This window comes from Dromiciops gliroides, chromosome 1, assembly GCF_019393635.1.
Source record: "Dromiciops gliroides isolate mDroGli1 chromosome 1, mDroGli1.pri, whole genome shotgun sequence".
NCBI lineage: Eukaryota > Metazoa > Chordata > Mammalia > Microbiotheria > Microbiotheriidae > Dromiciops > Dromiciops gliroides.
In genome coordinates, this window is record NC_057861.1 from 54,664,424 (window position 1) to 54,677,459 (window position 13,036).

A 13,036-nucleotide genomic window follows, 5' to 3' on the forward strand; every position below is an offset into this window, starting at 1 on the left:
GCTAACATTCTGTTTAAGGTCCAACTTCTTACCTTCAAACAGGACTGACTGCATCTAAACTCTCCTGGACAGATGGGTTCCAAAGACCTACAAGGCAGGAGGGGATAACATAGGCTCCCCTCCTCTGTTAGCCCGTTCCAGGACGTGACCACCCTTACCTTCCTCCCCCGTGGTCAGTGTCACTCAACATAAAGCTGAAGAGGCTACATTCAGATGAAGACAGAGAGGGAGAGTCCTGGTGAGTGAGGGAAGAGGCGCCCCAGTGTCGGCCTGACTACCTAGCTTTGCACTACTCACACTGTCAGGGGCGTTTCTGGCCTCGCAACCAAAGCTGGACATTTGGAAGGCAGGTCCTTCTGCCCGGAGAATAGCCCTTCTCACTCGTGTCTGGCCATCCCAGGACCCTTTTAGGGTTAGCCATAGCCAGAATCCTGTCCATTCATAAGCTAAAACATCATGGCAGAAACTATGAGCAGCGCTCAGAGCAATCTGACTCTATCTCCCCTTATTTTAAACAAGTAAAATCTTTGGACTTATGTGACTGGGACTTGGAGCCTGTTCTTTAGCATCTTAGAACCTGAACTCAGCTCTTGGTTTTTAAAAGGCTAGCTAAGGGGCAGCTAGGTGGCACAGTGGATAAAGTACTGGCCCTGGATTCAGGAGGACCTGAGTTCAGATCCGGCCTCAGACCCTTGACGCTTACTAGCTGTGTGACCCTGGGCAAGTCACTTAACTAACCCCCATTGCCCCGGAAAAAAAAAGAAAAAGGCTAGCTAAGATGTGGGCTGCCCTGGGTTAAGGTGTTGACCATGGCTTAAGTACCAGCAGAGCACAAGCCTTGGGGGGCTAGAGAGGCCGGAAAGGACCTACTGCTAACAGACTCTGCAGCTGAGGGCTAAGTTCAGAGAAGTTGTCACCAGGTTGGTCACAGGGTGATGCATTTTTTTACTTCATTAACACCTTTAAACTATGTGACTGAAGCCTGGAAGAGGTTGTGGTCATTGCCAGTAGAATCATAGATGTATTAACAGGATTAGAGACAGTACAGTCCAGGAAGTAAAAATAATTCTATCAATGTGACATGTACAGAACAGACTAATTCAATTCACCAAAGTTATTGAACATCTATTCTATGTAAAGCCGTGAGATTGATGCTGGAGACACCAAGATGGAAAAATGACACAGTCCTGGCTTCAAGAAACTTATAGGGGAGAGGGGGACATGATATTTCACCAGTGATGTATGGCATAGGGGCAGCTAGGTGGTGCAGTGGATAAAGCACTGGCCCTGGAGTCAAGAGGACCTGAGTTAAAAATCTCACCTCTGACGTTTACTAGCTGTGTGACCCTGCACAAGTCACTTAACCCCAATTGCCTCAAACATCCAGAACCATTTCCAGTTGTCCTGATGTATATCTTGCCACAGGACCCAGATGGCTCTGGAGGAGAGAGTGAGGTTGGTGACCTTGCACAGTCCTCCCTCACTTAAATCCAACTCACTGTAAGTCATGACATCTGTCATAGTCCTCTTTGAGAACCATAACATAGGAGAAAGTATCCTGGGGGCAAAAGAGAGAGTCATAAAAGATGCTCCAAGAATATCTGAGGAAGGGGAGAGGACCTTTCCACCTTAGGTAGGGGAAACCAGGGAAGGCTTCATGGAGGACAGAGTATTTGCACTAACCCTTAGAGGAAGGGAAGGACTTTGATAATTTCGGATAAATTTGATAAATTCCAAAGAGTTGCATCTATATTGAATCTTCCCATATTAACCCATTTAACATATGGGGACCTGGAAAGGAGGGAGTTTGCTATTTAAGGGAAACTGAGCAAATCCCTTTGTAATGGCGATGGTTTTGTACAAAGCGAAGGCTCCATCTTTTCCATCCCGCCCCCACCCACTCCGCCATCTTGGCTGTAGTAAATATCAGCTGCCCACTCCCAGGTGAGCTGGTTTGGACTGACCCATTTGGGTCTCTGCATCTTTGGGGGCTGTGAAGCAGTGGATGAGAGTCCAGAGAAGAATAGCCAAAATGAGCCAGGGATGGGGGCAGCTAGGTGGCGCAGTGGATGGAACACTGGCCCTGGATTCAGGAGGACCTGAGTTCGGATCCGGCCTTAGACACTTAACACTTACTATTTGTGTGACCCTGGGCAAGTCACTTAACCCCAATTGCCCTGCAAAAAAAAAACCAAAAGAGCCAGGGATGGACTTTGAATCCCTGAAGGGCAAGGGGAAAGCTGGCTGAAGGCTCAGGTTCCCCTGAATGCTCTTCTTCTTCCCCCACAAAGAACTGAAAAAGAGGAGATGGACACTTTCAGATTTCAGCCACAGCTACACACAGGTGAGCTATTCTGAGAGATAGGGCTACAGGGACTGTGCCCCTCTGGAACAAGCTACCAGGAGAGGAAGAGGTGGCATCACTTCCAGGGGCAGCTGGAAAAGATCCAAATCCCCAAATGTCAGAGGATGGAGGATGTTGTCAGAAGGGATTTCTAGAGGTCAGATTATTTTACAGATGATGGAATTGAGGCATAGAAAGGTTCAAGACCTTCCTAGGTTCAATAGCTATTAAGCTTCTGGGCAGGATTTGAACCTGGGTCTTTCAGACTCCAAGTCTGGCCCACCATCTGGTCCAACCCCTTTGTTTGACACTTGGAGAAACCGTGTCCTAGAAAGGGTAAATAACTTGTGCAAAATCACCTGGGCCCTGAATGGTAGGGCTGACATGTTTGAACCTGATACCTTCCAAGGAAATAGCTAGCCATAAGGCAGGGAGCAAAGTCATCAAGTTTGATGCTCTTGCCAGCTCTGGGCTTCTTTCTTCTAAGAAAGTGGTTTGAATTGCAGTTCTGCTACCACTACTTGATGTTCTTGTGCCAGTCACTTACTTTCCTGGGCCTGATTATTCATCTGTCAAATGAAGGGGTTGGACTAAGCAACCTCTAAGGTCTTCTTCCCCATGTTGACATTGTGTGTTATGACATATCTACAAGCTCTGGCATTCCCTGTTCTAAGGGTCCTCCTAGCTCTGATCTTCTCTTTTCTAAGGGCCCTCCCAGTTCTGACATCCCCTGTTCTAAGGCCCTTCCGGCTCTGACATTCTAGGTTCTAAGGGCCCTCTCAGCTCTGACATTCCCTGCTCTAAGGTCCTCCCTGTTCTGGCATTCTGTGTTTCTAAGGGCCCTCTCAGCTCTGACATCCCTTGTTCTAAGGACCCTCCCAGCTCTGACATTCCCTGTTCTAAGGTCTATCCAGCTCTGACATTCTACGTTCTAAGGGCCCTCTCAGTTCTGACATTCCCTGTTCTAAGGACCCTCCCAGCTCTGACATTCCCTGTTCTAAGGTTCATTCAGCTCTGACATTCTAAGTTCTAAAGACCCTCCCAGCTCTGACATTTTATGTTCTAAGGGCCCTCCCAGCTTTAAATCCCATGCTCCAATGAATGTTTGGACCAAGCACACTGTTCTTGATCTGTTTAACTGAGCTCGCTTCCAGAATTAGAGACAAACTGAGAGAACACCCCCAATCATCACCGCCATTTTTCTTTGATGCTTTAAGGTTTTCCAAGTACTTTCCCTTGCAGCATCTCTGTGAAGTAGGTAGGGTAAGCATTATTTCCACCTCATACATGAGGAAGCTAAGGCTCAGAAAAGTAAAGAAATTTGTGCAAGGTCATATAGTCAAGACCAGTGAACAAACATTAATTAAGCACCTACTTATGTACCAGGCAGTGTGCTCAATGCTAGGGATGCAAAGAAGGGCAAAAACAGACCCGGCCCTCAAGGAGCTCACAGTCTAATACATTAAGTGCCAGGCCATCAGTTCAAGCCTAGGTGTCCTTAAATCAAGCCGCTTCCTCTAAAAACAGACCAAAAAGGAGGCAGCTAGGTAGCACAGTGGATAGAGCACCAGCCCTGGATTCAGGAGGACCTGAGTTCAAATCCAGCCTCAGACACTTGACACTTACTAGCTGTGTGACCCTGGGCAAGTCACTTAACCCCAATTGCCTCACCAAAAAAAAAAAAAAAAACAAACCACCCAGACCAAAAAGAAGGACGGGATGGGCTAGAACCAAATGGAGATGAAGGGGAAATCCCCCCAACCATAGCTTGCCACCCTAGCATGGGCACCCCTCAAGCTGCCAGGTGTGCTCCTCCCACTGAAAGTGTTCTGGAATCCTCAGCTTCCTGTGTTTCTTCCCTAGGGGGACTCTGGGGGGCCACTGGCCTGTGAAGAAACCCCAGGCGTGTTCTATCTGGCAGGGGTTGTGAGCTGGGGGATCGGATGTGCTCAAGCTAAAAAGCCAGGCGTGTACTCCCGGATGACCAGGCTCAAGGACTGGATAGTGGACACCATCTCACCGGGCCCACAGGCCAGCTCCACCCTCTCACCTGAGGAAACACCTATCACTACCAGCTACCCCCTAGGAGCAACTTCAAGCATAACAACCACACCTGTGACCACCGGCAAACCGACCCCCAAACCAAGCAGCCAGCCTACCAGCCAGCCTACCAGCACGACCACCCCAAAGACCACTAGCAGGCCCACGACGAGCAAAACTACCCCGTGGCCTACCAGCGAAGCTACGACCAGGAGATCTACCAGTGTGGTCATCACAACAATCAGCAGCACCAGTAGTAAGCCACCCCCTCCACCACAAACCCACCAACCGGCCACACCCATTCCACTTCCAGGTATAGTAATAAGATGGAAAAGCTAGTCTGGGCAGCATGGGCTACTTGACCATCACTCTTCTCAGACTGTGAAGTCACACCAGTTAGAGGCCACCTCCCAGGCGCTACGCCCCAGCAAGGGATGCTCACTTATATCTTGTGCTTACCAATCATGGCAGCCCCGTTCTTGGGGGCACAGATTTAGGGCTGGAAGGGACGTTGGAGGTCATCTGATCCAACTCCCTCCTCTTTTTTTTTTTTTTTTTTGCAGGGCAATGAGTGTTAAGTGACTTGCCCGGGGTCACACAGCTACTTATGTGTCAAATGTCTGAGGCCGGATTTGAACTCAGGGAGTCCTGAATCCAGGGCCAGTACTTTATCCACTGTGCCACCTAGCTGCCCCCTAACTCCCTCCTTTTATAGATGAGACACTGAGGCGCAGAGAGCTTCAGTTACTTGCCTAGGGTCATGCAGGTTGTATGAAGCAGAGTTTAAATTTGATCCCAAGTGCTCTTAGCCAGCATGCTTTCCATGACAACCATCTACCTACCTTCATTCGTTCACTGAAAAAGTGAGTGAACAGGAGGCAGCTAGGTGGTGCAGTGGATAGAGCATCAGCCCTGGATTCAAGAGGACCTGAGTTCAAATCTGGCCTCAGACACTTGACACTTACTAGTTGTGTGACCCTGGGCAAGTCACTTAATCTTCATTGCCCCGCAAAACAAAAAAAACAAAAAAATTTAAATAAAATTTAAAAAGTGAGTGAACCCCCAACTTGAAAGCACTGACTGTCTCGAACCAGGGCCAGACTGGGAGGTTTGCCTGCAATCCCCAAAGTGGAAGGGGCCCAGCCTGGAAGGGAAAGCCACCCCTGATCCTCTGCTGGCCAACAGTCTCCTTCTTGAGTCACATTTGGTCCAGTTCTGTTGACCAGTTTTCTCACTGATATGAATCTAGCACATCGATAGCTCTTTAAGATTTACCAAGCGTTTTTGTGTTATCTCACTGGATCCTCACAATAAGCCTTGGCAGGTAGAGGCTGTTATCATCATTTTACAGAAGAGGAAACTGAGGCAGACAGAGGTAAAGTGATTTGCTCAGGATCACACAGCTAATAAGTGTCCAAGGCAGGATCTGAACTCAGGTCATTATTGTCGTCGTCATCATCATAGCTAACACGCATTTGTGCCCTGCACTGTGCCCTTTCCAATTATTATCTCATTTCATCCTCACAACAACCCTGAGAAGTAGGTGCTCTTACTTTCCCCATTTTTACAAGTGAGGAAACTGAGGCAGACAGATGTTAAGTGACTTGCCCAGGGTAACACAGGGAGTACATGTCTGAGGCTCTGGTGTTACTGACTCCAGGCCCAGAGCTCTTTCTGTTACACCTTCTTAGTCACCTCATCGATGGCTTTGCTTACTTACCATCTTTGCAGGTGACACAGACGTAGGAGGGACGGCTGGCACGCTAGACAATACAGACAGGGGCCCAAATAATTGTGAGGGTCTGAGATAATGGGCTGAAGCTAATAAGAATAGATTTAACAGGAAACACGTCAGGTCTTACACTTGGCTTCAAAGGCCTGGCTCCACAAGTACAAAATGAGAGAAATGTGGTTAAAGAAAAGTTCTTCTGAAGATTTCTGGGTTTTAGGGGACTGCAAGCTCAGTATAAGAGCAGCTAGGTGGCACCGCAGTGCATAGAGCACCAGGCCTGAAGTCAGGAAGACCTGAGTTCAAATCTAACTTCAGACACTTACTAGCTGTGTGACCCTGGCCAAGTCACTTCACCTTGTTTGCCTCAGTTTTCTCAACTGTAAAATGAGGAAATTGGATGAGGTGACAGTTTCCTCAACTATAAAATGAGGAAATCGGATGAGGTGACTTTTGAGGTTCTTCTATCTACCTTCATCAGGTGGTTGTGAGGATGAAATGAGATATTCATAAAGCACTTAGCACAATACCTGTCACATAGTAGGTGCTCTATGAATGATTATTCTTGGACCCTTCTCTCCTGCTTCTAGCTCCAGATCTATGATGCTAGGACAGTGAAGGGTCTTGAGTCCACCAAGCCATAGGATGATTAGTTGAAAGAAGAGGGGGTGTTTAACCTGAAGAAAATTCAGGAATGACATGACAATTGTCCCTAAGTGTTTGAAGAGTTGATATGTCCAAGAGGAATGGGATCTATTTGGCTTGACCAAATGGTTAGGCCAAGGGGCCATGCACAGGAGGAGGTGGCAGTCACATTTAGCTGTGATGGAAGGCAAAACTTCCTACTCGTTAGAACTGGAATGGAAAAAAAAAAAAAGAACTGGAATGAATGGCTTCCTTGGAGGGTAAAGAACTCCCCATTCATGGTAATTCTTCAAGCAGGAGCCAGAGGACTACTAGCTGGGTAGGTTGTAGGGGAGAGAATTCTGATTCTCAGACTGCTAGTAATGTCTTTGACAGATGGTCATCCGCCCTCCACTCAAAGACCTCCAGTGGTGAGAATCTCACTACCTCTGAAGGCAGCCCGTCCCACCATGGGGCAGCTCTAGGGGTCAGTGGCAGTTTTCCTTTCCCTGGAAAGACTGAATGTGTCTCTCTACCCATTCCCCACAAAGCTTCTAGTAGCAGAATAAACCTAATCCCTCTCTCCCTTATGGGTTCTAGAGAGCCCAAGAAGTTCTAGAGTCATCAGTCTCACAAATAACATTCAGAAGCTTGAAAAGCATTCACACCCATTAATAATGCCTGCCCTAAGTGTTCTCTCCTCCAAACTAAACACCCCTAGTTCCTTCTACTGGATGGCCCACAGTCCTCTCTTTCCCAGATGTCCTCCATCCTGTCCAGAGTCAGTCATTCCAGCTGACTTTGTATCCCTTCACCAGGACAGGTGGAGAAATGTTCATCTCAACACAGAAACAAATAGGCCCATGTAGAGAAACCTCAGAGGGCCCAACCAAGCTCAGGCAGCTGGCCAATGGCTGGAGATCAGCCATGATCATTGTCGGTGGATGAGCCCTGGGTTGATCTTTATGATCTCAAGCTAAAATTGATTCATTTCATGGAATTCTAGAATGCAAAGAGACCTTCAGAGGCATCTAGTCCAACCCATGATTGAACCTCACTGGACTCCGGTCTCCTCACTGTAAAATAAGAGTGTTATTGTCATCGTCATTATTAATGAGATGCTTTCCCCAAAACCACCTGATGAAGCAGGTAGTGCGAGGGTCACCCCAAAAGTAACTTCCAGAGCCAGGTTAGAAATGAGATTTGTCCTCTCCCTTCATTTTACAAATCAGGAGACTGAGACTGGGAGCGACTTTGAGTGACTTGTCCATGGTCACACAGCTAGTGAGTGAGGCAGGATCTGACCTCAGGTCTCCCTGACTCAAGTGTCCGGATTCAGGAGGACCTGAGTTCAAATCCAGCCTGAGATAAATTTGTCTATCACCTCACTGCCAACAAGATGATCTCCAAGGTTCTTTGTAGATCTGACTCCCCAGTGAGTCTATGACTTTCCCTGGAAAACAGCAGTTCTGCTGATGACATGGGTGACACTGTCTCCCCAGGTGGCCCCATTCTGCTTTGAGAAGCTCTGGGGGGGGGGGGGCAGCTAGGTAGCACAGTGGATAGAGCACCGGCCCTGGAGTCCAAATCCGGCCTCAGACACTTAACACTTACTAGCTGTGTGACCCTGGGCAAGTCACTTAACCCTAATTGCCTCACTAAAAAAAAAAAAAAGAGAGAGAGAGAAGCTCTCCCTTCTGGGAAGCCCAATTTAGCCTTCCTGTGACTTCCCACCACCCACTGGTCCAAGTGCTCTCTCCCGGGGATACACAGCAGAACCAGTGTGACCCTTCCTTCCAATGGCAGCCTAGAATAGTAATTCTAGAGGGAGTACCCTCTGGGGATGCTGTGCTCTTTTCTCTGCTTCCCTGGGGTGTGTGGAAGAGGTGGGAGGGCTGGGAGGACAGCCCGCTGCTATGGCCCCCGTGCATTCTGTCTTTGCCCTCTCCCCTCTCTCCAGACTGCGGTGTCTCTCCGGTGGGAACCCTCACCAAGATTGTGGGTGGCAGCGCTGCCAGCCGCGGGGAATGGCCCTGGCAAGTCAGTCTCTGGCTGAGAAGGAAGGAGCACAAGTGTGGGGCGGTGCTGATTGCGGACAGGTGGCTGCTCACTGCTGCTCACTGTTTTGACGTGTAAGTCATATTTGCGGGGACTGAGAGCAGTTTTGGGGCTGGGGGACGGGCAGGCGGCTTGAACTCAGTTTTCTCATCTGCAAAAAGACAGGTAAGACTAAATGACCTACCAGGCTTGGCAGGGTGAAGCCACATCTCACGGCCTTCTGGCTTCTTCCAAGGTCATTCCCTCTGCCTCTCTGCTAGAACCTAGAAGCCCTGGGCTGGAGGCAGCGCCTCCCCTTTGGAGCTCAGGGGGTCCACGGCCAGCCACATAAATAAATGAGCCAATTGCCCCAGTAGTTACAGTTCCCTTATGGGAGAGGGAAGTGAGGAGACCCTGGAAAAGTCCTGAAGTATCTCCATACCAGATCCCCATGCTGACTCTGAAGGAATCTCTCTCCTCCCTCTTTCCTGGATCTGTCTGGTGGGTCTGCCTCCCCTCCAGTGCCTGTTTCCTCTTTCAATTCAATTCAATAAACATTTATAGCAGTGAGGCAGCTAGGTGGCACAGTGGATAAAACACCTGCCCTGGATTCAAGAGGACCTGAGTTCAAATCCAGCCTCAGACACTTGACACTTACTAGCTGTGTGACCCTGGGCAAGTCACTTAACCCTCACTGCCCTGCCCCTCCCCGCCAAAAAACCCTATAAAAATAAATAAATAAATAAATAAACATTTCTAGAAATAACAAGATAATTAAGACACAGAACACCCTCTTAGGCCTCAGTTCTTCATCTCTAAAATGAGGAGGTTGGACTCCATGGTCTCAAAGATTCCTCCCACCTCTAAATCTTTGTTCTGTGTCATCCTGCCCCTTCTCCCAAAGGGCAATGAGTTTAACCTAGCATGACCTATGCTTGATGAGGTCCTTCTAGATGCTGGACAGTCTTCTCTCTAAGGAGCCTTTCTAGAATTTCCCCAGGAATCAATGTCAAACTCATAGCCACGAGTTTGCAGATTTCATTCTCTTCCAGGTTCTGACATTTGTCCTTCTCCAGACTTGTGGTACTTCTCCCCCTCTCCATGATCTTTCCCAGATTGCTGACAATGGCCCAACTCTTTTCATACCCAAGGATGCCATTTTTTCTGGTCCTGTTGACTTGAATTCATCAAGAGCCATCAGGTGCTCTATTCCTACCTCTTCATTTATCTCAGGCATGCTTTGGCACTTGTCCCGTTAGCCATCTTTGTTTTGTCCTTTCGGAGATAAATGTCCTTCTTCTTGTAAGGGAAAATGGAAGCAAAATAAGAAATGAGCAGGTCTTCCCTCTCTGTTGTCAGTTTTCATTGTCCTATCCACTCAAGAGCAAAAATCCCTTCTTGGAGCCTTCTCTGTCTCCTAATATATCTTAAAAACAAAACAACCAAAAATGAGCCCACAACCCTTTTTGTTTTCCTTAACTTCCCTGGCCAGTCTCAGTTCATTCTGAGCATTCACACTCCTGACACTTTTTATAGGACTTCATGCCGAGCTATTATATTCATTGTCTGTGACTTGGCCTTTCTTCTACCTTCTGAGCATTTCTTTTTCAGATATAAATAGGTTAGTGAGTTCCCTTTACATCTACATCAGTCTCTTCAGACAAATCCTATTTTTCCTTCTGTAAGTCTTGAAGGAACTCAGAGAAACCAAAGAACTGCCAGGAAGCACTTTCCTGTAGCAGCAGAAAGATTTGTGAAAGAGGCCAACTTTCCACCCTCATCTCCCTTATTCTCCATTCCAGCCAAATTGGACTAATCTCTGTTCTCTAGGTGTCCTTCCATCTCATTTCCATCTCTCTCTGTTGAAGTCAGAATTGTGCTCAGCCTAGTGCCCAGCACAAAGTAGGAGCTCAATAAATGTTGATTAATTTAAATCTGGAAACTATAAGTTAGCGCCTTGGTCGGTGTGATGCATCTGGTCTTAACAGTCAAAGAAACAATGGAATGGCTCCAAAACCATGATAATCAGCTTGACACAGAGAACAGTCAAGCAAATAGTGCTCCTTTATGTTCCCTCCTGGTGCCACAAAAAGGGCAAGATTCTCCAAAACAAATCAGATATGCTAATACATCACCTGCTAGAAAGGCTTCAGTGCAGACAATGCTGCCAACTAACCCAAGCAAGCCCCAAAGGCACATGAAATGGGCTGAAGACATGCCTACTTTCACCAGACACTAATGCTACCATAACAAATTGGAAACACATCTTCACAGTTATTGGCAAGTACTTCATCCCTTATTGTCAACGGGGCTCTCAGCTCTGAGTCTCACAACCATCTACTGCAGATCTGTGCAAGGCCGCTATTCATAATAACTTTCTCCCTAAGCTTGGAGTAGAGGAAACAGGTTGGTTGGTTGTTGTCCTTTGTTCTAGAAGAGGATAAAAATGGCATCACCATGCTAGTGTGTCCAACTGTGGCTGACCAGACCAATACCAACCTGGAATGCCACAGGTTGGGCATAAATAGTCCATGTGAACATTTGGGTTGGATTCTCTAAATTTGCGCATTTCACATTTCCTTTGAGCTACTTCAATTCTGCTTTGCTCATAGAGCACAGCACCTTCCCTGATTGAGGACACACCATGCGGGGCAGTCCTGTGCCAATGTCTCCCATGTCTCACAATCAATTACAGAGTTCTTAAGAGAGACCTTGAGAGTATCCTTACACTGCTTTTTCTGACCACCATGTGAGCGCTCACCTTCTGTGAGTTCTCCATAATAGTTTTTTAGGCAAACTTACATTTAGCATTCAAACAACATGGCCAGTCCATTGGAGTTGAGCTCTCTGCAGTAGAGTTTGAATGCTTGGCAGTTTAGCTCGAGAGTGTCTGGTACCTTATCCTGCCAGGTGACCCTCAGAATCTTCCTAGGACAATCCAAATAGAAGCGATTCAGTTACTGGCATAGTAGAGGGTCCAGGACCGTCACAATGAGGTCAGCACAGCAGCTCTGCACACCTTCAGTTCGGTGGTCAGTCTAATACCTCTTCTCTCCCACACTTTCCTTTGGGAAAAAAAAAACAACAAAAATGGAGGAGTTCTTCATTGCTGAAGATGGAAAAGCTGAAGAGCCTGAAGTTTTTGTAAAACTTCCCTTCACACAAACTCCAGGAATTGAACCTAACACCAGAATGGAAGACAAAAACAGCACCTACAGTTCAACTGATTGGGGATTTTTTTTTCTCTTGATATTTTGTGTTTCTCTATCACCTTCATTTCCCAATATGTCCCTCTCCCCTTCTCTACCCAGAGATCCTTGAGTGACAGTCTCAGGCTAATGAGACAAACACATGATCTCATTGCTATGTGCAAACAGTCATCACAGCCTGAGGGAGGGAGGGGAAGAAGAAAGCCCCTCTTCCATGGCAAGTCCAAAGGAGAGCCACTGTCTTACCAAGCCACATACTAGGAAGAAAGACGGCAAAGGGGGGGGGGGCAGGGAATCGTCCCTCCCTTTAAAGACGGAGTGGGCAGAAATTGTTGCTCAGTGGCCAGTCCTCTTTGCCACAGGCCCCATATCACAACGGGGTCAGGAGCTGAGCCAGAAGCCCCTGATTGCAGAAGAGGCAAAATCACCTACACTGCTGGAAGTAACCAAGGCATAGGTTCAGTGTTATACATGCTCCATGAGATGCCCATCCCCAAGCATATTCCATGGGGTAGACTCCAACCCAACCGCCCCATCACACAACACTAGCAAAGCATTTTACCAGCTGCCTTTCAGACATGAACCTAATCCCACTTTTTAAACAAATTCAATTTGTATCAGGATCTTTTATTTCTATTGCTGAGATTTCCCTTTCTATGCCTTCCCCACACCCTTTGTAGAGAGCCATCCCATATACCAAAGAATTTTTTTTAACTTTATTTTTTTTATTTATGGAACAAAACAAGCATTCCCATAACATAGTACAATAAAAAGATGATTGTACATAAAACTGCCAGTCTTCTATATACAACTTGCTATTCTTTTCAAATATGCAACAAAATCATTGTGTTCATTTTTTTGTCTTCCTTCCCTCCCCACCCCAGAGATGGCCATATATGTGCATGTATCTGTATATGTGTTTCTGTGTATATGCATGTGTATGCAAATGCATATGTGTAGTGTATACATGTCTATGAATAAGTATATGTACATATACATGCATATGTATATATTTATGTAAACTTAAAGAATACATTTTAAAGAAAAGGTTTT

The 13,036-nt window shown here is 46.9% G+C and overlaps 1 protein-coding gene across 1 annotated transcript in view; it reads left to right on the plus strand.

Annotated features, from left to right (window-relative positions):
- TMPRSS9 (transmembrane serine protease 9) overlaps positions 1-13,036 on the plus strand; it is a 110,785-nt gene that overhangs the window by 90,799 nt on the left and 6,950 nt on the right. The window contains exons 15-16 of the mRNA XM_043975279.1: positions 4,208-4,697; positions 8,698-8,869. Coding sequence (XP_043831214.1) covers positions 4,208-4,697; positions 8,698-8,869 — 662 coding nt within the window. The remainder of the gene's footprint in view (positions 1-4,207; positions 4,698-8,697; positions 8,870-13,036) is intronic.